Genomic DNA, 23,655 nt, shown 5'->3' with positions numbered 1-23,655 from the left:
GATAACATTTAACAGTGTCCGGACGGCACAAGAGGCCGTCAGATCCCGGACTGAGGACTGGCCGCACGCACAGCCGGGTCCGGGAGCGCCGTCCACCTTCGCTGGCTGCTCCTGATTCTTCCCAGGCTGCTGAATCCCGCCTGTCTCGTCCTCTCCCCCAGGGGCTGGGATCCAGGCCCTGCATTCCGAGACGGGATCCCTCCTGATTTGTCTGTTTCTTCAGAGCTCCTCCGCCGAGGCTTTGGGAACTCCAGCTGCTTTCAGAGCCTCACCGTCCGGCGGGCAGGCAGCAACAGGAACTCCCAGGGAAAGCGCGGGGCCGAGAGGGTGACGGCTAGAGGGACGGAGCTCCAGGGAGATGCCTCGTCAGCAGGGAAAGGGGGCTGACCTTATTAGTTCCTTGGAGAGCTGAGCCTTGAGCCTCTGAACGCTGTCAGCCAGGGGTGTCTGGGAGCAGCAGGCAGACCTGCGGGGGCCCGCCCCCGTTCCCCGTGAACCACCCGACTCCCTCACGTGTCATGTGCTCAAGTGTGAGGACCAAGGCAGCTTGGATCTCAGGTGACCGCTCTGGCAAGTAGAACAGAACGTGTGTCAACACCTGTTCAAAATAATAAACAGGAGTTTACTCAGATCAACGTCTGGTAGGACATTCCATCACCAAAAGTGATACTGAAATTTAGGGAGGAGAAAAGAGATTGGTTCTGGAAGTTCCGCTTGCTTTTCTTTAGTAGCTGATCTGTATGTAACAAAGAAAGTTCCATCCGCTCTGCCGGCTTCTCCACGGACGGCCTGGGGCTGCTTCTTCCTCTGGGTCATTGTCTTTCCAAATGGCTCTCAGACCATTTGGGGACCAGGACACCTCCGTGTCATTGCTTTATTTTATGTCACCAACCATCTCCTCCTCAGTTAACTACACCAGTGTCTCCCTTATCACTCAACAAAACCAAAAATGTCTCCAGTGGGTACCCATCCAAGCCTACTTACGTACGGCTCAGACAGCAGGTCTTCTCCAGGGACCTTCTGCCCTGTTGGAGGAGCTAAGACTAAACCGCACAGAGACAACACACCGCGGTGCCTTGGGAACGGGCATAACCGCGTGCAGGCAACTGCAAAACTGGGTTTCCAAAACTGTCTGCCCCAAAGGCGCTAAAGCCCGGACAGCAGGTGCCTGTGACTCTCTTCCTCAGCTCCCGGCCCACCCACAGCCTGAGAGAGGGACAGGCCAGGACTGGGCAGTTCAGAACCTGACGTGTTTTCGGTTGGCAAGCAAATGGAACTGCTCTGTGTTCAACATGGGACATGCCCATCAGAGAGAGAAGGGGAAAACAGGGAAGTTTGCGCCATTTCCAAAAAAATTCTCTAAGCAAAGTTAATACTTGTTCCTTTCATTTTCAAGTCCATGCCCAAGTAAGAGGGTGTTGGGGCTGCAGAGCACCCAGGTAACGGTGGGGGAGAGGTGCCCCTTGGATGAGACCCCAGAGAAGGCCCAGCGGACCTCACCACGTCAGGACGTCCTTTAGGACACACGGGACACCCGCTTTCCACAATTCCCCTTGTCCGGTTTGAAACCCCTGGAGCGGCAGAAGTTGACATCAAGCCTGGATTCCGCTCACCCACAATGTCAAGCATCGTGAACATCTGAGCGCCTTTAACTGGAGAAGCAGTCTCTGGGATTAAAGTGACTTTCTTATTTAGGAGAGAAAAACGTGTGGTGCGTAGGTGCCTGCTCCTGGTGGCAAAGCCTGTCCTTGGCGCCTCAGTCTCACAGGACAAACTTTCAGCAGCTGGGTTCTCCCCTCACTGTTTCAACACCCACCGAGAGGATTAAAAGTAATCCCTCTCCCTTTTAATTTCACGTCGCCCCCCCCCCGCCCCACGTCCCCTGGGGACAGCCTGAATGCTTAACCCCCGTGGCCTGGCGGGGAGGGCGGGTTACCCCTTGCTGAGGCGCTGGCCTGGACGGGAAGCCCTGGGGGAAAGGGCCCCCTGCTGGCCCCGCCGGGAAGGGCAACGAGCACCGCGGACTGGCTGGCCTGACACGTGGTCTGAGCGGGTGCCGCCCCGACACTGCCAGCGCCAAGGGGGGGTTCTTTCCACACCAACAGGCGGTTCCCCGGTTCTCCCTGGACACCAGTGGGGGGTCCTAGGAGTCAATCCAGTTCTGATACTGACTCCCCGGGGTTCCTGCAGACCCCACAGGGGACGGGGACTGCCCCCATTGCGATGCCAGTCGCAGGTCCAGGTTATCACCTGCGCTTCTGACTGATGGCTAGAGCTCAGGGCTCCCATGACCCCTCTTCCCACACCCTTCAGGTGTGATAATTTGCTGGAACAACTCACAGAACTCAGGGAAGCAGTTTCTTCCCCACAACCTGTTTATTGTAAAGGATACACCTCAGGAACAGCTAGGTGAGGGGATGCTCACAGTTGTGGGCCCTCTGTGGGCGCAGCACCCTCCCAGCACCCACACTGTTCCCGAGCCCGGAAGCTCCCTGGACCCCTTCATCTGGGGGTTGCTATGGAGATTCTATTATCTAGACATGGCTGGTTAAACCCGTGGCCATTGGTGACTGACGCAGTCTAGCCCTCTCCCCTCCCTAAGGTCGGGGTGGGCCTGTCAAGGCCAGAGCCACCTTATCAGCATAAACTCAGGTCTGATTGAAAGATGCTCCCCTCAGCCCCTAACCGGGGCCATTACAAGGATTTCAAAGCTCTGTCCCAGGAACTGGGGACAAAGACCAAATATATTTCTCATTGCTACTGCATGCGGTGTTCACAGTGGATTCTTCCGTGGTCTCTGGGTCAGAACGCTACCTCCGTCAGGGTCAGAACTCCTTCTCTAGTCTACACCACACTCGGCACGGGCTGAATGTGCACCTGGTGTGCTGACTCAGGGTGGCCACGGCTCATTCCAGGACACAGCTCCTGAGCTGCCGCAGCCACGAGCCAGGAGCCAGGCTGCTGGGGCCACCATTGGCCAGGAAGACATCAGTGGTGCCCATGGTGCCCATGGTGCCCTGGTACCTCGGCCTATAGAAGGTACAGACCACCAAACCCGACGCTGTTCCTGCCATACGTCTGGCCCCAGAGGAGACATTCTGGTTGTTCCACATAGGGAGCCAGGAATTCTCGTGGCGTTGCTTGGGTACTAATGATCTTCCCAAATGCAATATCTTTAGGCCACTGTTTCATGCTGAGAACAGCCACCTGCTACGGTGGCTTTCAATTTTTTGGACATGACCCACTTTTCATGTTGCAACTCATTACACAAAGTGTCACAGGACAATAGTTCCCTTTTCTATAAGATGTACTCTGATTTTTACGTATATTTTTCCAAGCTGGTTTCACCCCACTCTACTGATTTACGGCCCCCTAGTGGGCAGCAGCTTGCAGTCTGAAAATCACTGAATTCCCCTCTGCCTCCTAGCTGGCCTAGCACAACAGCCCACCCCTCTCATCTTGTTAGCAAACAGGGTCCTATGTACAGTTGTGCAGGTTGTGTACTGCATGGTTCCAGGAGGCCACAGTCGCCCGATGTGCGTTACGTAACAGGATGTGGTGGCTCTATCGATAAATTGACTTATCTCAAATTACAGGAATACTAATTTGTCAAAACTGTCACTGACATTCTCTAAGTCTCATCTTCTGTGCTTCTGACATGAAGGTAATTAAAGTGGCCCTATTTACCCCCCAAAATTGTTAAAAGCACTTAACAAAAAAGCATCAGAGCCTGGTCTAAACCAGACAGAGGTCTCATCCTCATAGTTACTGGCTGACGGTACTTTCTCCACGGGAACTTGAAGGTGTGCCGGGAACTTGGCGTGTCTCACACTCAGTCGAGGCAAAGAATCCTTTGGGCTCTTCGTTTTTGCTTACTGCTCATCCACTTAACAAGTGTGCCCTGCGTGCCTGCCAGGGGTGTGCTGACCCCACAGCCAGCGAGCAGAGTTCGGAGCTCCCACATGTACAAGTGAGCCCCGGACCCTGCTTCTAGACGCTGGGTCTCCGTCACAAGGACAGAAATTCACTCGTACCCTCATTCGTGGAGGTCTGGCTTTCGTAACTTGTAGAAGAGGAGGATGAATACTTGCTTAAAAAGCAAACATAAAATAACCGCCTCCAAATCGCGCTGCTGTGCTGTGTTACTGCGATTTATCAAAACTGCCGTTAACCCAGTTTGGTAAAAATAAAGCAGCAACCTCGGTGCTGAAATGGGGCTGCCTTTCGCCGCACAGACGTGGCTGTGTAACAGCGCGGGGGAAGTGTCAGCGGAGGGAGTGGCCCCTCACCTGCCACCTGTCACCAGCACCCGGCGGCCTCTGCAGAGCCCCTCCCATCGCCCGCTGCGGAGAGGACCCGCAGCAGGCAGGACTGCGAGCGCTCGGGCTCACGGAACGCCGCCGAGCAAGGCCGTGCTGAGCCGAACTTCTTCCTGGGGAAAGTGGAGACGGCGCTGAGAGCCTTGCAGGGGGAGAATGTAGCCACCAAAGCCACGTAGATCCCTGGGGCTCGCGGTCTTCAGGCATCGTGTGTCACTGAGTCCCACGACCTCCATCACCTCGTTTTGTAGGCTGCCCTCAAAACGAGTAACGCAGCAGGCCTCCAGCCACCGTGAGGAGGGCGACAATGGGGCAAATGGGACTTTTCTCATCACCCCCACACCACGCGGCCCTCCCCTCTGCCCCCCCAGGTCGGGGAGCCCGAGTTCCGCAGTCCACTGAGTCTGTGAGCACTTGACATGGGCCCTGCTCGATCATGACTCTGAGAAAACGGGGGTCCTCTCCCCGAGGGTTCCGCTACCCACCCATGCCTGGTGGAGAGCCGAGGGGCTCCCTGTCCTTCCGGGGGGAGGAAGGATGCCAGGGGACAGTTTGCCTACAGGGGCCTTACAGCGACTGAGGCTGACTGAGGCTTTCGCGGGGAGGTTCTCAAAACCCGGGAGGGAGGGGGCAGCGTTGGAGGAAGGGCAGACAGTCGGGTGTCTTCTCTTGGGGTGGCTGGAGCCTAGTTCCACCGGGGACATTCCAGAAGCCGGGCAGTGCACACCTCAGAGGCTCCCCCACCCAGGAGGGTTAGAACCCCTTCCCGGGACAGCCCCCCCGGTCCCTGCCCTTCCTGCTCATCGGAGAAAACTGTCAGAGGGGGCAGGTCTCCCAAAGTCAGGGGCGCCCCAGGAAACGGCGTGGCTGCACCTGCTACAGCTTCCCCCCACAACCTGAACCTCGACCTCAACCCTGACCCCCACCCCCCCAACTCTGAGCCCAACCCTGACCCCCACCCCCCAACTCTGAGCCCAACCCTGACCCCACCCCACCCCACCCCAACTCTGAGCCCAGCCCTGACCCCCACCCCACCCTGCCCTCCAAGGGCCAGCCCCCTGCCGTTCCCCTCTCCCAGCACCCGGCAGGTGGCCAAGTGGAAGGCCACGTCTGGGAGTCTGTGGTCCAGGGAGCCACCCCAGGGGCAGGCACCCCTGCTTGTGAGTGTGTGAGCCGGGAGCGAAGACAGAACAAGGGCTCAAAGCAAGGCCGGCTCGGAGCCGGAGGGGATGAGATGGCACAGCTGAGCCACAGCAAAGTGGGCCCCGCAGGTGGCCAGGGCCCCGCAGGCCCAACCTGACCCCTACAGCCTGGGCGTGGCCTGGGCCTGACCCCTGCAGCCTGGGCGTGGCCTGAGGACAGCACTTCCAGGGGCTCCGAGCCCCCAGGCAGGGCTCAGCCAGACTTCTGGACCAGTGGCCTGGGCTTCGTTGCTGGGATGCACTTGGGAAGAGTCATGGAACGGAACAGGACGGCCCCGGCCCTCGGGCTGCGCCAGGGATCGGGGCAGCGGAGCCAGCACGCTACTTGGAGGACACGCGGCCCCGCCTTGTCCTCCGAGCCCACGTCAGCGGGGCCCAGAGCGCGCTGGGCAGTGGCCGTCTGCAGCCACCGCACGGGGCTCCCCGGCCATCCTCTGTGCAACGTCCTCTGTGCAACAGCGGTCCCCTCAACCTTCTCACCAAGCAAGACATGGCCCTAGCAGCTGGCCCACACATCCCTCCTTCCACGCTGCCCTTCCCAGAGTGGCCCCAGCGCCAGGCAGGACACACACGAATGGCCCACACCAACACCAGCCGCTTTATGTGTTAATTGTCCACACTGTACTTGAAAGATCAACTCAGGCCACTGCCCCTCAGAACGCGGACTCTTGGGGCACCCCCACCCTCCACCTGAGGCTCTCCTCGGACCCTTAGCTCGGAGGGCACAACCTGAGCGTCAGTGTCTCCCTCCATCCTTGGAGAAAAAGAACAGAAAAGGAAAGGAAAAGCAGGGGAGGGCCGGAGACGGACGCGTCGCCCTTGGCCAGCTTGTCAGGGACCCCGGGGCGGCTGGCACCTGAAGCCCCGCCGGCCCTGTCCCTTCTCTGCATGACCTGCCAGGCGCTTCTTTTGTGCTTTTTCTGTGCTTCTCAAACACCAAGCTGAGCACACGCACGCTGCGCGCTCACAGCAGAAGGACAGAGATGCCGCCACATCAGCACCACCGGCGAGAGCGCCTGGCCGGCGTCCAGGACGCAGCTGGGGCCCCAGCTTCACGCCGCGAGGCTCCTGCGTTTCAGGTTTGGCCAAGCAGCCCGCTGGCCGAGGGAGACCACCACGGGGGTCTGGAGCAGAAGAGCACTTTCTGAGAGGGAGGAAGCTCGGCGCCCAGTGGTTTTGGGGAAGACCCCTGGGCTCTGCGAAACACGGGAGCCACTGGGATCACTGGCCTCGAGGTGGCCAGAGCCAGGAAACCCAACCTCCACCCCCACCCCAAAGCCATGCAGGTCCAAAGCCCAGGGCCTTAAGGGCCAGCTTCTCCGGGCACCGCGGACCCTCCCACGTGTCTGTGACGAGAGTCCAGCTCCGGGGCCGGGGAGAAGGCTCCCGGGAGGCTGCTTTCCCCACGACCGCTGGGCGGCAGCTCCAAGCAGAGCGTGGTACAGGACGGCCCAGCTCACAGTGGCCGGGACTTTGAGGTGACCCTGGTCTAACTAATGAACACAGCAGAACGATGGCTCTCAAACTGCTCCGCAGACCCAGTGTTTGTGGCAACACTTTAAATGTGATTTCAACTCGACTGTCTCAGGGTGGAATGTCCTGGAAGGCAATGGGGGGCGGGCTGGCCTGTTTTCAGATAAATGTGAGTCCAGGTCAGGGGGCTCAGGGCACTTTGGCGTGGACCCTGGGGAAAGACCACCAAGGATGCAGCGGGAGAGCATGGAGGATGGAGGGCCCACGTGGCGCCTTCCAAGCCCCCGCAGGGCCCTCCTGGCAGGACCACGGGACAGCGCTCACCTGCAGTCAGGTGGCTGTCATGGCTGGTTCTCGACAAAGGACTGCCAGCCTCCCCCGTCTTACCTCAGGGACCCACGTCCCCATCCCTGTCCCTGTGCTCCTTCCTGACCCTCCAGGGTCTCCTGACCACTCTATTCTGCCCTTGTACCTTTTAGAGAAAGATCTCCTCCTCTCCCCTGGCCCAGCTGCACCAACAATGGGTCAACGTACCCCACATTTTAACCTCTTCCAATAGTAACACTCCATCTATTTTTGAAGCTGCTTTGGCCCTGGACACACACACCTTCCCTGGTCCTCCCTGACCGGGACAATCCTCTGTGGCTGGTGTCAGGGGCCAGGGCTGCCCCTTCCCTGCGAGTGCTGTGACCACAAGGGACCCAGGGCTACCTGGCCGCAGGGAGGAGGCCTGCGATGGAGCCAGCGTGGCTGTGCAGAAATCTGAAGTATCCCAGTCCTTCCAGTGAAATCCCCGGGTTAGCAGACTTGCCTGTGAAATTACGGGAGATGCGCTGACATGGGGAGGAATGTCCTGCGCTTCTTGGGGGGGGTCTCCTAACTCAGGCAGATGAAAACATCCCACTCAGGCCTTCCTCAGAGGCGCGTTCCACACCGTGCGACCCCCCAGGGGGCTTGCCCTGCTCTATTCCCATCTCTTTGATGGGCACACGACTCCAGAAAGAGGTGGAAAAAGCAGACAGCTCACCTCGGTCGTTTGCTCTAAAACAGGGTAGGGCTCTAGGCCGAACCAGCAAAAAATCCAAATCCAATTTCTGTGTCGCTGAGTGAGCTGGAAGAGATCCTGGAGCACCTTCTCCAAGTAGAGTTCGCTTACAACGACACTGAAATGGACTCGCTGCTCTGAGCACTGACCACCTGAGCGCTGGGTTGGGGGAGGAGGCAGTGGCCCGTGTGTGCAGTGGCCCCAGCCCATTTCTCCTGGCTTCTCAGACACCCAGCCCTGCCATCAGATGCTTCGGGCCAGGCCTCTCTGGGTTGCCTCTGTGGAGGAAGCACATCCTTCCTTCCCCTCGGACAAGCGTCTGTCCCGGAGTCTTGCATCCTGGCCCCCAGCTAGGAACCTCTGCAGGCCGTGGAGGCAGCGGGTGGGGAGCCTGGGGGAGGGTGCTCAGCCTTTGAGGTGTCTAGGCAGCCCCCACAGCGGCTCTGGGTCCCCTGCTGGCCTCACCCATGGAAGTGCTATTTTTATCCTGATGAACAACAGTGCAGAAATGTCTTCTGACTTGACAAGACACAAAATTTAGGTGCTGGGAGAGAGACTTCAATTTCAAGCTTAAAGATTACTTTGGGTCCCCCAGGACTCAGAAGCAATTTAGAGCTGATACCCTGAACAAGAGAAAGGTTAGAAGATTAAGACCAACTGCTGTTTGGATAAATGGCTGGTAATTGCCCATATCCGCAATTATACACTGGCACATAATTTCTTTTCCGCTACCTTTCTCCTCTCCTGCGTCCCATCAGGATTCACTCGGAAGGAGCCCACCTTGGTCTTCTTCTGCCGAGCCTTGGTGACGTCATACTCCACCTCGTCCATCAGGGCCCTGCATGCTAAACAAGACACAGAACGCCCGTTATCCCTGGGAGGGGAGCGAAGCTCCCCCGAGACGCTCTCCAGCTGGAGTGTCAGCAAGTCCGCGTCCCCCGGGACCTGGAAAGGGCTCTTGTCCCCTGGCTGCTTCCTTACGGGCAGAAATGTGCAGTTTTCCAAGAAGGCCAACCTGAGACTAGCTTTCTTTGTACATCCTTTTATGTTTTGTTTTTTTTAAACACATACACTTTACTTTTTCGTTTAAAACATGCTTTTTAAAAAGAATAAGGAGACCCACACTCCGAGCCTATCAGAGACCCCCGAGCTCCACTGGGCTGTATTAGTTACACCCGAGGAGCCTCTGCAAATGGGAAAGGTTTGTCCGAAACTGGGCCCTGCTCCCAGAGACCCATTTCTGCTGGATTCAGGATCTCAGGGAGCCTCTGACACTTACGGACCATACACCTGATTTCCCCTTCTTCCCAGGTAGGGCTGCCCGACTGAGAATTCTCAGCAAGTAAAAGTAAATGAAGTGATGCCTCCAATAACAGCCTCGTATGCTCTACAGGAAAGTGATTTTCTTTTTACGTTTGAATTTTTTTTATTGAGTTATAGTGAGTTTACAATGTTGTGTCAATTTCTGGTGTACAGCACAATGCTTCAGTCATACATGAATATATATATATTCATTTTCATATTCTTTTTCACCATGAGCTACAAGATATTGAATATATTTCCCTGTGCTATACAGTATAGACTTATTTATCTATTTTATATATACCAGTCAGTATCTGCAAATCTCGGACTCCCAGTTTATCCCTTCCCACTCCCCTCCCGTCTAGCACTTGTCTTTCTTTTTTAATGGTTCCACATATGAGTGATATCATACGGTATTTTTCTTTCACTTTCTGGTTTACCTCACTTAGAATGACATTCTCCAGGGACATCCATGTTGCTGCAAATGTCATGATATTGTCATTTTATGGCTGAGTAGTATTCCATTGTATAAATATAATCACAGCTTCTTTATCCAGTCATCTGTCGATGGACATTTAGGTTGCTTCCATGTCTTGGCTATTGTAAATAGTGCTGCTATGAACATTGGGATGCAAGTGTCTTTTTGAACTAGGGTTCCTTCTGGATATATGCCCAGGAGTGGGATTCCTGGGTCATATGGTAAGTCTATTCTTAGTCTTTTGAGGAATCTCCATACTGTTTTCCACAGTGGCTGCACCAAACTGCATTCCCACGAGCAGTGCAGGAGGGTTCCCTTTTCTCCACACCCTCTCCAGCATTTATTGCTTATAGACCTTTTAATGATGGCCACTCTGGCTGGTGTGAGGTGATACAGTTTTGATACAGGAAAATGATTTTGAACTTGCTGTTTGTGGCCCGACTGTGGACAAGGATGCTGGAGGAGCTCGACAAAGTCTCAACCCGTTACAGCTCCTCGCCTGCTGTTAAATGAGGCATGGGCACATTGTCTTACTCAAGCACTGTATTTCAGGGTACCTTTGGGAGAACAGCATAACCTTTAAATGCCCAAATTTGAATGCTGGCTTGGCTGACCCCGCCCTGTTTTTCATGCTGTTTCCTGGTGGTATATCAGAACATATGGCCCTTGGCTCAACCTGCATTGATGGCAGCGGAGGCCAACCACAGTCATGAGATGCCCACAGTACAGACGTTTCCTGCCTTCCACGTGCTAAGTCGTGCTCCCACGTGCCATGCATTCAACGTTCATCACAGCCCGTGAGAGGGACCCTCGGACTCACCCCACCTTGTGGTGAGGCCTAGAGAACTTGAGGGGCTTTCCCTGGTGCCCCTGCCCAGGTCACCCAGTGCACGTCTGTGAATGTACCCGGGCGAGTCAGCTGATGGAGAGCTCAGGCCATGGGGTCACACGACCCTGTCCCTTACATGCTGTGTGAGCTGTCCTTGGTCCTTACGGTAACCTACCATGAACTGTAGGCCCAATGAGTGGCACCCAGTCCTTCTTGGTCCAAGGGCTCCCCAAGAAGAGCCCATCGCTCCAAGGCCACCACCAGCAGGAGCTGGAAGGTCTTGGGCCTGTTGCCAGAGGCAGGGAGGACCCCACCCTTTGTGCAGTGTGCGGAGGGTGGGGCTGCCCCCTTCATCCCCATGAAAGGAACCCGTGGCCACACACTTGGAGAGCACACGTCCTTTCCGGTTCCCATGGCCACGTCACCGTGTGTCCTGGCACCTTCCTGAAGGCCCTTGGCCCAGCGTTGCCTTCCTGTCCCAGTGCAGCCTAGACGGACCTCGGGCCATCGGGACCAGCATCCTGGGCACTGCAGGACACACCTCCCATCAACCTGGATGGCGACTCTCCCTCCTCCATGAGATGGGCAGCTGCTGCTATTTTGAGGTCACCACTGTCCCAGCAGGTGTGACCCGATCGATGCCTCCCGGGCAGGAGTCTCCCATGGGGACGCTGACCAGCCACAGAGCCCACTGGAGGGGGCAGGGTTGGCTGGGAGAGCGTTCACCTGGGGCCCCTCTCCCAGGCCTCACAGTGGGTAGACGGCCCTGCAGCGCAGCCAGGAGGCCTCTTGGGAAGAAGGCAAAGGTAGCCATTGCAGGCGTCCTTGCGGACAGACAAGAGTGGGAAGAGGAAGGATTTCCTAGAGGTTCCTGACATCCTTTACGCCTTGCTCCCGTGAGAGGGAAGACGGGGGGTCCGCTCTCTTGGCAGCAGGGAAGGAGCCGGTCAGGGTGAAGACGCAGTGTCCCAGCCTGGGAGGGACATGGAAGCCTGTGTGAAGGGTCCTGGAGAGCAGGGCAGGTCCCGCAGGCCCCCACCAAGGGTCGGGGTGACTCTGGCAGTACCTCGGCCCTTCCTGACACAGCTGCGAGCTGGCCCGCCCCAGTCCCTCCTCCCGGCTCGAGGGCACCTGGCCTCAGAGCCTGCCCGCCTGTGCACACTTCACTCAGCCTGCTTCACCTTCAGTTCTCTCTTCAGCGGAGGGTGAGGACTAGTCTATGCAGCACCTCGCATGCATGCGCACTCAGCCAGGGCTGGCCCCTTCCCCGCCCCTCGGAGGAGTCCAGATTCTCGGAACCCCAGCTTGACCTGGTGACTCGCCCAGGAACCCGGATCCCTGAGTGGCTTTCTGCTCTGTATCTGCAGACCCGGGTTTCAGACCCCAGCAGGTTGTGACACCCTTGGCTTTCTGGAACCCACGGGGATGGACCTGGCAGGCATGCCCACCCCCTGGGCTCCTGGTCATGTGTTAATAATCTGTTCCTTCCAGCTCAGGTCTCAAGTTTTGGGAGCACCAAGATGGGCCGTGTAAAGGAGAGCTCTTAAAGAAAGGTCCCCCTGCAGGGACTGAGTTGATGGCCGAGTCACTGGTGGCCCCCAAACAGCCTGGTGGTCAGGGTTGGGGGTTCCGTTGGAAGCCCCCCTGCCCTGACTTTCTCTTCTCTGCCTGGAGTCCCAGTCCCAGGGCCATACTCACTGGTCAAATAGAGCGGCTCAGGGGCAAAGGTTAGCCCCACCCACGCGGAAGGCAGGACTTCCGGGACAGCCCAGGAAGGGCTGAGGTCCTCCAGGTCTGCCGTCCTGACCTCCCCACGGAGGGGAGGGGTGGCTGGATGCGAAAAGATCATTTTAAATTTTGCCCCAGGTCACAGAACAAGTTAACAGAGTCACATCAGCAGCCCCGGCCTCCAGATTTCTAGTCCGGCGTTAATTTAAATGTTAATCTGAAATCTACACTTAAGTCACTGGAGTTTCAGGTTTATTAGAGCAGGCGGCAGGAGTGGAGCCTCCTGGGGGGGTTGGCGGGTCACGTTGCCTGCCAGAGGGCGAGCCCTCCTCCCAGCTGGGCCCGCCAGCCTCCTCCGTCTGTCTGCTCCTCCTTTCTCCCGCCTCCTTCTCTCTTCCTAGGAGTGAGGTTTGGCAATGGGAGGAGATGGCAGTGGGGATGGTCCCTGGGGGCTGGAGCATCTGAAGGGGCTCACTTGAAAGGACAGGCTGTGGGCACAGTGCTTCCCAGCCCTGCAGGTAGAGACAGCACACAGGTAGCCTGGAACCTGCTGGGCTGTCATCGTGCCAGCATTTCCACAAGGGAATGGGCGAACGCTGCAGTCTGGGCCCCTCTCCCACCCGCACCCTACTCGGCACCCACCCTGCAGGCTGATGATCAACCATCGTTAGCATATCTGCTGTCTCCAAGGTGTGTGCAAGGTACAAGGGGGTCCCTGGGAACGAGTCACAGCAGGCCATCAAGGGACCCCGTTGCATTTGCCTGGAGGTCAGCGCTCACTGACGGCGCAGGAGCAGGTGCGAGGGGGGGCACCCGCAGATACCTCTAGGGGTGTGGGGTGCTGTCGCCTGGACCAGCCAGGGCAAGCACGGATGCCTGGGCCATGCAGACTACCAGCAGCAGTTGGTCCCCCAGCCACAAGTGCAGGTGACTGGCAGACCCACCTGGACAGATGTGAAGACATAGCTTGGAAGTTCCCGGTCAGTGGTCTGGGGAGACCCGGGTTCCACCTGCGACCTCAACAAAGTAGGATGGCCACTCAAAGGCCCACACTCTTCCTACCACACAAAATACCTGTCTCCTGCTTAGCGGGGCGCCTTTGGGGAAGGACGAAGCCCCGATCCTTCCTGGCGAGGGCAACACTGCCCACACCCCACCCGCGAAGGAACACTCGGTCTCCTGAAAGCGGAAGTGGCCAATGCTCGAGTCTTTCTTGAAAGTTTTGGCCACTAGACACAGAAAGTGCGGTGGGGGTCCACAGCGCTAAGAGGGACAGGTGAGCTGTGGGCGCCAGGCAGGCACGCTTGGGGAGCAGCCCGGGCTTGGGGAGCGAATCTCAGCTTGTAGCTCCTCCCTCCTCTCTCCCTCCCTCACTGTTATGGGCGGAGCTGTATCCCCAAGGATCTGCGCACATCCTCACCCCTGGTACCGGGATGGGGCCTCACTGAGTCAGTCTCTGCAGATGGTCACGTTAGGATGGGGTTGCTGGGGCGGGCCCTGATCTAGGGTGACTGGAGTCCACGTAAGAAGAGGAGACCATGATTGTATCTCCTTCCTTCGATCATTCAATAAGCATGGAAGCCCTGACTCTCCTCTGAGACCCCAGACGACGAGCAGAGATCAGAAGAGGTGCTATTTCACCGCCCGCCCATCTCCTCCAGCTGCCGGCGGCCTGCAGCCCGCTTTAGCAGCGGAACGTGAAGGGAGTGGTGGGTGTCAGCTCTAGGCCGGACCTCACGGGCCTCGCAGCTTTCACCGGTGCCCTCTTGCGCTGGCTGCCACATTCAGAGCCCAGAAGGACGGCTGATGGCGAGGTCACGTGGGAAGAAGGACGAGCTGAGAGCCAGCACCCATGCCCCGGAGCCTCTAGCCAGGCAGAGCCACTGCCGGACTCGGGCTGCGTGAGTGAGCGCGGGTGAGCTCTGAAGACGGCCGGCCCTCTGCCGACGTGGGGGGATAGTCAGCTCACGGTCAAGCCCCTGAGCGGGAGGGTTACACACAGACGGACACCGGTGTCAGGAAAGATGAGAGGCTTCCCTAGAAAGTGATGGGTAAGCCCTTGGGATAAGTTGGCGTTCACCCAGTAAAGAGTAGACAGGGACCTGGGGAGAGGGAACAGCGTATGCTAAACCCCAGAATGACAAATCACAATGAGTTTGAGGGACAATAAAAAAGCAGTCCACATCCCTGAAGAAGAGTCTGTGGGAAGACTGGCCCGTGATGAGGCTGCGGGGTGGGCAGGGCCAGACCAGGTGGAGCCTTGCGGACAGAGGTAAGGGAGTATGTCTTTATTCTAAGCCACACGGAACCACGGTGGTATTTCAAATGGGGTGAGACTTGGTGACCTCTGCATTTTGCAAAGGTCATTAGGCTACAGTTAGGAGAGGCTAGAGGGGATAAGGGAGTGTGCAGGCAGGCTGACAGGCTGCTGCACCAGTCCTGGCGAGACATGACTGTGGGTTGGGTTCTAGTACTAAAAGAGGGGGTGCAGAGAAGGCAGCGAACTGAGAGCTGGGGGAGCAATCAACAGCACTGGTGGTGACTGGGCGCAGCGGGAGGAAGACCCTTCCGGCTGCAACCCAACCACCACTTCTTTCCCACTGTCTCCTTCTGTATCAGCCGAGCACTGCTCGTATCTGGTCATGGGCAGCCACGTGGGACAGGAACCTGGCTTCTTCCCAGCTCAGCCCTACTACTGTCACTCCGTGCACGCTGCCCACAGTTGGTCTGGAAAGGGCATGCATTGTAGTTCTGGCCAGGGTGTGAGGAGAGGGCTCTCTTCCCTTCTCAGCACAGAGATGTGCAGGAACGTTCCAGCACCCCATTCCTGCCGCTGCACAGTGTCACCTGCCAGAGGCAGCTGGAAATGTGGCGGCCATCCCGGCCCCTCCGGGAGCCGGTCTCCCCGCCAAGCGGGCAGGGAGGTGGAGGACCTGGGTCTCTGGTGGCATTGCTGGGACCGCTGGGGGCTGCCTCGCCTCCTGCTTTGCTTCCTGACTTCGCGGGTGAGATTTAGTCAGGCCTCTCCGTATCCTGGACGTGACTCTGAGTCAGGGGTGATGGCACTTGCTGCCAAAGCCTGCCTGGGCTCCAGTGACGTATCAGTGTCCCAGGGAGGCAGTACACAGTACCCCAGGGAGGGCACAGCAGAGGTGCGAGAGCAGAGACGTGTTTTCTGACAGCTCTTGAAGCCAGGCATCCAAGGCCAAGGTGTTGGAGGGCCGCTCTCGTCCTGAGGCCTCTCTCCTTGGCGTGTCCGTGGCTGTCCTCTCCCTGTGTCTTCACGTGGCCTTTCCTCTGTGCTTACGTGTGTCCGTGTCTGAATTTCCTCTTCTTATGAGACCAATCAAGCTGGATTTCGAGCGACTGTCTGGCTGTTGGCATGACTGACAGCATCGTGGGCCTGTACAGTTTCTCCTGTCCTGCTGAGCCCACCCAGGGCTGTCCTGTGTGGTAAATCTCTCCTCTGTCATCAGGCTTCGTAGTGGGCGGATGTTATTAAACCGTCATTAGGACCAGGTGGTCTTTGTGCTGTTAGCCTCTGAAAAATCATGAAGACTTTGCCCACAAGGCTAGCTAGCCACGCGTAAATCCTGTTCATCCTGCTTCTAGGCAGCAGCCCCAGGCCCTGGGGTAGCTCTGACACCACCCAAGGGCCCCGCGGTGGTGCGGAGTGCAGCTTGGCCACGCTTCCAGAGCCTTGTCCACCTGACGCCACCCCGTGAGTGAGTCCCCCCCGGAATAAACGGACCCATCGACGAGCTGCCGGCCTCATTTTTCAGTCTCAAGATAGCGCCACAGTTCGGTGGGCGCCTTTCGTTCCCTCCTCGTCTGATGCCTACTGAGTGTGATCACTGGTTACTGACCACAGCCCGCACCTCACTAGGGCTGGGCTCCCTAAAGACCTCATTTTAATCATCTCTTTAAAGCCCTTACCTCCAAATAAGATCACACGCTGAAACACAGGGGGTAGGACTTTGACGTGCGAATTTAAGAGGAACACAGTTCGGCAACGAGATGTTTATTTCCGGGTGCCAGGACGTGCCCGGGCCGGTCCGCTCGTTGCCTCAGTGGCCTGCCAAGCCTGTTTCTGCTGCTTTGCGACACCTGTGGCTTTCCCTGTGCAGGCGCGAGGTGTCGTCTGTGCTTCTAGGCTTCGGATCCTCAGACTCGACATCCAGAGTCACAGGCGGGGGTTTCCTCACTTCCGCTCGTCAGGAGAATGTCCCCGATGCCCCCAGCACACTTCTTCCCATTCTCGCTGGCCAGGACTGTCCTGTGACCCAGCCCCACCCAGTCAGTGGCGTGGAGATAAAATTATGACATTTAGTTTAGACCCATTGAGATTGACCCTCTGGGGCTAGAAAGGGTGCAACCTGTCCTGGGAGGCACTTGGCCCTCTGCAGCTGAGCAGAATCAGGTTGTTAGAAGCGTCCCCGGGAAACGCGGTCTCCGTGACCATCCCTGCCCGGGCAGGCCCAGCGAGGCAGCAGGTGGGGCGGGGGCCGGGAAGAGGAGGCCCCCCAGCTGGTGCTAAGACAAAGCCCAGCCCAGAGGCCCCTGCAGACACCTCCGGCCACACGTCGTCCCCCCCCCCCCCACCGTCACATCACCACGGCAACCCACCCGCCTGAGCGGCTCCCCATCGAGTTTTAACCCAAATTATATTTTCCAGACCTGAAAACAGAGGCACCATGAGAAGAAGTCATTTTAACGACTTGAGGATGCTCTGGATGTGAGACCAAGATGAGAGGTGGATGGCAGAAAAGAAAAATCCGATAAATAACACTTTTTAATCGAGCAGGCAAACCCTGGTTCCTCAGAACCTAAACGACAGGCACCTTCCTTCCACATTCTTTGAAGAAAAAGGAGCCGCAGGAGGCTTTGTCGTGGTGGTGCCTGTTTCCCAGGGAACATTCTCATCGCACTGTAATTCTGTTTACCTCCAGTCCTCCTCGGTCACCCTGATGCTCAGGGTGATGGCCTGCAGTCACCAAGGGAAAAGACAAGTATGATCAGCAGATTCTGTTTACTCTGGGAGAAATGTGGGCAGGAACACGGAGAGACTGCCGGTACCAGCAACACGGCGGTCTCCAGTCGACCTCGCGGGGACCAGACGTCCAGCCAACACACCACTTAAATCTCGCTACAGTCTCTTCCTTTCATTCAGGAGACTCTCGCTTGATACCTTTTAATTCTCTGTGTCTTGAGCACTAAAACTTTCCTCTCGGAGACTTGGTAACGTTTAGAAAAGTCTGGCAAAAGCATCAAATGGGCTGCGTGTCACCGGTTCTCACAAGCGTTGTCAGAGCTGCTTGAGAGGGGTTTCCAGCCCTGGGGTCCCTGTCAGTTAAAACCACCCTGATGTGATCAAGGGTCATCAGGGAATCTGAATCCAGGCCTGGCCAAGGGGAGCAGGGGGCCCGCACGCAGGAGCGGTGGCGCCCACTGTGTGCAGACTCCTTGCGGAGCGCCCCATGTGGCATCTCACTGAAGGCTCACAGGGACGCTGGGGCAGGTGCTGGGCTGATCGTTCCATTTTACGGATGGGGAAGCTGAGGCTCGGGCAGGTGAGCATTTTGCTTCAGGTCACGCAGGGCTGCAGGGCCAAGATTCAAAGGCCAGTCCATCTCCAGAACCAGTCATCCTTCTGCCCAGGTGCCCTCTGCGCAGAAAGGCGGTGAAGCCGGCGCCTCGGGCACCTTCCACGGGCAGTGCTGAGAGCGGGCTCACATGACCAAGCCACCTTGTGAGGGCTCCCAGAGACTGTCAGTCTCTGCCATTTCCACTGAAAAAGGTTTGGTCACAGAAAGAATCTTAAATGCAAAACTCCCGTGAGATCTAACGAGCTGTTGAAGGAATAGCCCGGGCTGACTTCGCCTTGTGTAGGGTGAGCCCAGCCGCCCGGGTTGGAGAACGCGACCATCACCAGGGGCCCCTCCAGTCCCACCCAAAGGACTCCCGCAGGGGACTCAGACACCTGCTTTGCCCAGGAAGATAGCAATCTCGCGATAAAGCGTCAAAAGCTGCCGTCAGTTCCCATAAGACTAAGACCACGGCTCTCCTGCCAGCAGCAGTGGGAGGTCCCTGGCTCTGAGGTGAGGAAGCCGGAGCATCTCGGCTGCTAATCTCACTTGGCAGTGAGGATTGGTCACCTGGCCCATCAGGAAGCCGGCATGTCCAGAGCAGTGGCACAAACTGCTCTGAGAGGGCACAGGCTTGATTCCCTCTGCGGACCAGACGTACCTGCAGGACGGAGGGAGAGGGCCCTGCATTGGTGGTGACGTGGGCAGTTCATGGTTCTTGCCAGGCCTCCCCTGGGCATCGGTCGGGCTGAGCCATCTGACCCACCAGTGGTCGTGGCAGAAGTGACAGACACCAAGGCACAGGGTCCCGTGGCTGGGAAGCAGCTGGGTCTCAGACTGAAGTCAACATATGGTGGAAAAGCCCAAACAGGAAGGGCAGGGAAGCCGGTGGAAAACACTGACCACCCTCGTGCAGACAGAGGAGGAGGCTGAGGCCAGTCAAGGACAAGGACCGTCAGTGTCAGTTGCTGGGGAGGGTGGGGGAAGAGCTGGGGCCCCGAGGGCAGGACACCAGGAATCCAGGAGCCACACTGAGTATTTCCAAGTGGAAGGCCTGGCGGGGACACTGAGAGCTTTGAACTCTTCGCTGAAGACGTTCCACGGCACCAGGCTGAGCGGTGCCATGTAGATGTGGCTTTTGTCCTTCAAAGTTCCCTACGAGTCACCTCCTCCCAGGAACGTGATGCAAACAGAGTAGATCTTTGCCATCGCCTAATTCCGAATGAACTTGTTAAAGCATTTTTAGTGTAATGAAAACATTAGATCAATGCCTCCAGTGATCGCTGTCACTAAATCAATAGCGTCTGGTCCATCACGCTGGCCGCTGACACACGTGTGCGAGGGTCTGCAGAGCAGTGAGGCCGCGGGGCGCCCTCCACCAGGCGAAGGGGTCAGGCAGGGAAGGAGGGGCAGGAGAGGGGAGAATCCTCTCAGGCTGCGGTCAGAGCACAAGAGAAGGAGAAGGAGGCCATTGTCACGATGCTACCAGGGCCCCAGGAACAGCGGGGTGGTGTGGGCGGGGCAGGGCGGATGCTGGACAAGACCACCATCTTAATTGCCATGTCTGCAGCGTCTACACATGGCAAGAGTCTCACCACTTAAAAACTCCACTTTTATCCCTCCTCCAAGTGAGTCCAACTGACCAAAGAAAGGGTGAGAGTGGGGCAGAAATAACCGTACTACAGGAGCCCACGGGGAGCCCTGGGCACACGCCCTGAGGGAGAACGGGGCCCGTGGGGTCTGCTCTCCGAGGGTGGGGCCCCCGCACATCGCCAGGAAGAACGGGCCTCCGGGGTGCTGGGCTGGCCCCGAGCAGTGCGCTTCCCAGTTTTCTAGGAGGGCCTGTTGCTCAGAGAAAGGGGCCTCGGCCTCGGGAGACGAGAATTCGGTTGTTCATATGCCGATGTATCTGGGAGAGCTGTAACCAGGGTGAGGAACCCAGGTGGCAGAGCCAGGCTGTGTGGACCTCTGGTCTGAGTGACCTTGGGTGAAAAACTTAAGCTTTGCTTCAGTTTCCTCATCTGTCAAATGAAAATAATTGTTCTATCTACCCGTTTTAGGTTGAGTTCCTCTCAAAACAAAGGAGTAGGAAGGCGAGTGGAGCGGTGAGGAGGGAGGCTGCACAGATGCCCTTCAAGACCTGGAAGCCTACACTGAGCAGGGCTGAGGAGACCACGGCCCGCAGACCAAATCTGGCCCTCCGCCTGCTTTTATAAATAAAGCTTTATTGGAACACTGACACATCCAGTTGCTTGTGTATTCTCTGTGTCACAGGCGCCAGGTGAGGCAGTGGAGATGGGCAGGGTACTCACAGGGTGGTGCCGCCTCCTCAGAGGGCCGTGAGAGGCCTGAGTGAGGCCATCCACACAAAGCCCCTCACCCGTGTGATAGACGAAAGTCAGATACGACCTCCTGTGTCAGTCCTTTTGGTCTCTCCCACAGGGTCCGCCAAGAACAGCCCATCTCCACATGAGACAGGAGGGAAGGGGCAGGGCTCAGCCATTAAAGAATGACACAGCCATTGAGGATAAAACCGGTTAGAACCAACTCAGCCCAACATGGCGGAGGACCGGCCTCCGGCGGACCTTGAGCCTCGTGCCAGGCTCACTGGAACTTATTAGCTGCCAAATGACACACACACAGTCTCCATGACAGTTCCCAGGCTGGCCGTCAAAGGATGGGAGGGTGTGCTCAGCACGCACAAGTACCTCCATCAACAAGAAAGAAAGAGAGCAAGAATGACTTGACTACACATAAAACAGGTAAACAGCAAGGGCCTGCTGTGAAGCACAGGGAACTATAGTCAGTACCTCGTAACAGCCTCCAATGAAAAAGAACATGAAAAGGAACACATGTGTGTGTATAAGCGAGTCACCATGCTGTGCACCAGAAAGCAACGCAACGTTGTCAGTATAAACAAACAAACAAACAAACAAACAAATAAATACAAAAAAGGAGTGTGGTGACTCCCACAGGCTGGGTTACAGCTTGCCTTTTAGTAGAAACTTTCTGGAGATGATGCCTTAGGGTAAAGAAATGACTGTCAGGCACTGGGTCTGGGCAGAGGATGATAATGATACATTTTGGGTCAGGGAGAGCTTTTGCTTCATCTCAAGTCAGCCACCTCAGAGTGCCTGACGATTACAGGCGTGGGGTGAGGTGGGTGGGCACCAACTCTGAGGCTACAGGGAAAGGCTCAGCTGACAACATGCATGAGACCCTGGGGGCTCCGAGCAGAGCGCCTGACACGCAGGCCTCCTTGTGTCCCCCACACCCCCTGCCAGTTCTCACTCCTGGGCCTCCAGCTCAGTGTCCCTTCTCCCCGTTTGGCTCTGTGGTTCCAGCCACACCTGGCCCTCTGCACCCTGTCCCCAGCCCCTGGGCCCCACACAGGGCAGCTGTGGGACTGCTACCCCTGTCCCCTCCTCTCCCCAGCCGTCCCAGAGCCCAGCGGGGCAGTCAGCACTGGTCAGTGAAGTAGCCTCTAACTGCTGGGACACGTATGGCCAGCCTGCCTCCACCCGGAGACCCAGGGGCCAGGTGACGGGGCCACAAACGCATAGAAGCAAACTGCAGAGCGGGGCTCAACTGTGTGTCCAGAGCTGACCAGACCCATCCATATGTTTCCACCCGCATAACCTCTTGGTCCCACGTTCCGGTCCCCATTACGGTGGCCAGTTGGAACCCTGTCCTCCTTACCCAGGTCACTCAATTCTCATTCTCCTCGCCCATCACCTCAGTGGGACTGAAAGAATGCCCCTTCTGGCTTTTGTCCTCAAAATGACTAACAAAACTAAAAACCACCAACAAAGTCTAGAGTCCAAAGGGCAAATTTACAGCCAGAAAACCTGGGCATGCATCTATTTAAATCAGTTGTAACTAGCCGGTACCCAATAACCAGTAGCCCCACGAGAGGTGTCCCCACAGCTCCCCAGGGCTGATGTGCCAGCATGACCCCACAGCTGAGCCAGCACCCCGAGCCCCCCCCCCAAACAACGCTGCGACGTGGCTGAGGGCCCCGCCCAGGGCAGAGCCAGCAGAGCTCCCAGCAGCTAAAAAGCAGCTGCCGAAACTTCTGGACACGAGCCGGCCGGCGGGGCTCAGCGGGAACCCCGGGGAGCTTCTCACGCGGGTGCCCGGGGACAGGGAAGGGGGCTGCCTCGTGGCCACGCCCGTGGGGAAGCCTGGCCCTCCATGCCCACGAGCACGCACCTCCGCACAACACATCGGGGTCCTGGGCATCCGGGGAGGCTGTGAGCCAGGCCAGCAGGACCAGCAGGGCCAGCAGGGCCGCGGGCAGCAGCGACATCTCCATGCCTCGCAGTCAGTTTCCTCCTCGCACCCTCCGGTCTCTGGGTGCCCCACAGGGAGTGGCAGCAAACGCAGCCCCCACCGCCCACCCCCGTCGCCCAGGAGACCAGCGCCCTCCCTGCAGGTGCTGCACCTGTGCCTGCATCCAGGTGCACGCAGCCGCCTCCGCCAGGCTGGCCACTGCCCTGTCCCCACCCTCTCCCAGCCCCTGACACCGTCTCAGGTCCCCATCCCCGTCCAGATATCCAACCTCCTTCCCAGGTCCCCAGCTTCCATCCTTGTTCCCAGTCCCATCCCCTGGCCCCCAAGCCCACCCAGGTCCCCACACCCCCAGCCCTGAGCACCTGCTGGCCCAGCTTTCCAGGGCAGACAGCTCGCGTGAGCCGGAGCACACACCCCTGCACGCGGCCCTCACCTGCAGGTAAAGATGCGAGCTCCCACAGGTCCCTTGGCCCCAGTGGGCCTTGTTCTCAAAGCTGCTGCAACAGGCAGAAGGCATGTCCTCCTGGGAGTTCTGAGAAGGCCCTGGCAGGGGTTACTCCCCCCCTTGCTTTAGGGGGGACACTGGCCCTTTCTCCTCTCGGCCTTTCCTATCCCTCCACCCCACTCTCCACTGTCCCCAGTACCTCCCCTTAGTCCTGTTGCCCCCCCCCATATCCCCACCCACCCATAAGCTCGGTCCCGGAGAAAGGGCTTGATGGATTAAGTATCACATTTACATTTTAACAGGAACAGCCTTTAAGGATCAGCAAGGTATCCTTTTTTGCAAATGAGTCTTGTGAAAATCCCAACAGGAAAAGCAGCTGGGTACGGGCCCCTGGAGTAACCGGACCTCCTTCCGGGCACTCCTGGCCTCCGTCACCCCGCCAACCCCTCCGCAGGCAGAAGGGGCAGAGTCTGGGTGAGGAAAGAAGGACGCACATTTTGGAGCAATGGGGGAAGTGCTTTTCTAATTTCCTCCAAGTAGCCTGAATCGTTTCCTCCAAGCTCACCTGACCTCCGCTTTCTGTGAGTGTGCAGAAAGCACCAACTCTGGTTTGGCTTTGAACACCTCGTCCCTAAAACGATGCTGGCCCCCCAGGGTGAAAGTGGAGAGCATCTGGGGGAAAGGGGGGAATGGGGGAGAGGAAAGGAAAAGGAGGGGCTCGGGAGGGAAGGTGGGAGGCGGAGAGGGAGGAGTGCGACCGCATCATCTCGGATTAGCCATTCCTCTACCGCAAACCAAGTCTGCAGTCCTCACTGTGGCTGCTGGGGTGTCGCTGCTCCCAGGCTCCCTGGGAAAGGCGAGGACCCCTGTGTACACACCACTATAGGGACACACTCACCCCCACACGCACACGCACATCTCTAGGGCTGTGTCTGGATGGACGCGTTGACGCTGGG

General features: G+C 57.7%; 1 protein-coding gene across 1 annotated transcript in view; it reads right to left on the bottom strand.

The window, feature by feature from the left end:
- The window catches only part of CNPY1 (canopy FGF signaling regulator 1), a 33,682-nt gene extending 24,812 nt beyond the window's left edge, over nucleotides 1-8,870 (bottom strand). The window contains exon 1 of the mRNA XM_010955587.2: nucleotides 8,772-8,870. Within this exon, the coding sequence (XP_010953889.2) occupies nucleotides 8,772-8,870 (99 nt within the window). The remainder of the gene's footprint in view (nucleotides 1-8,771) is intronic.
- Between the last annotated feature and the right edge of the window lie 14,785 nt (nucleotides 8,871-23,655).

The sequence above is a fragment of the Camelus bactrianus genome, chromosome 7, assembly GCF_048773025.1.
Source record: "Camelus bactrianus isolate YW-2024 breed Bactrian camel chromosome 7, ASM4877302v1, whole genome shotgun sequence".
NCBI lineage: Eukaryota > Metazoa > Chordata > Mammalia > Artiodactyla > Camelidae > Camelus > Camelus bactrianus.
Note: the sequence above shows the minus strand (reverse complement) of the source record. Positions and strands in the feature narration are given on the sequence as shown.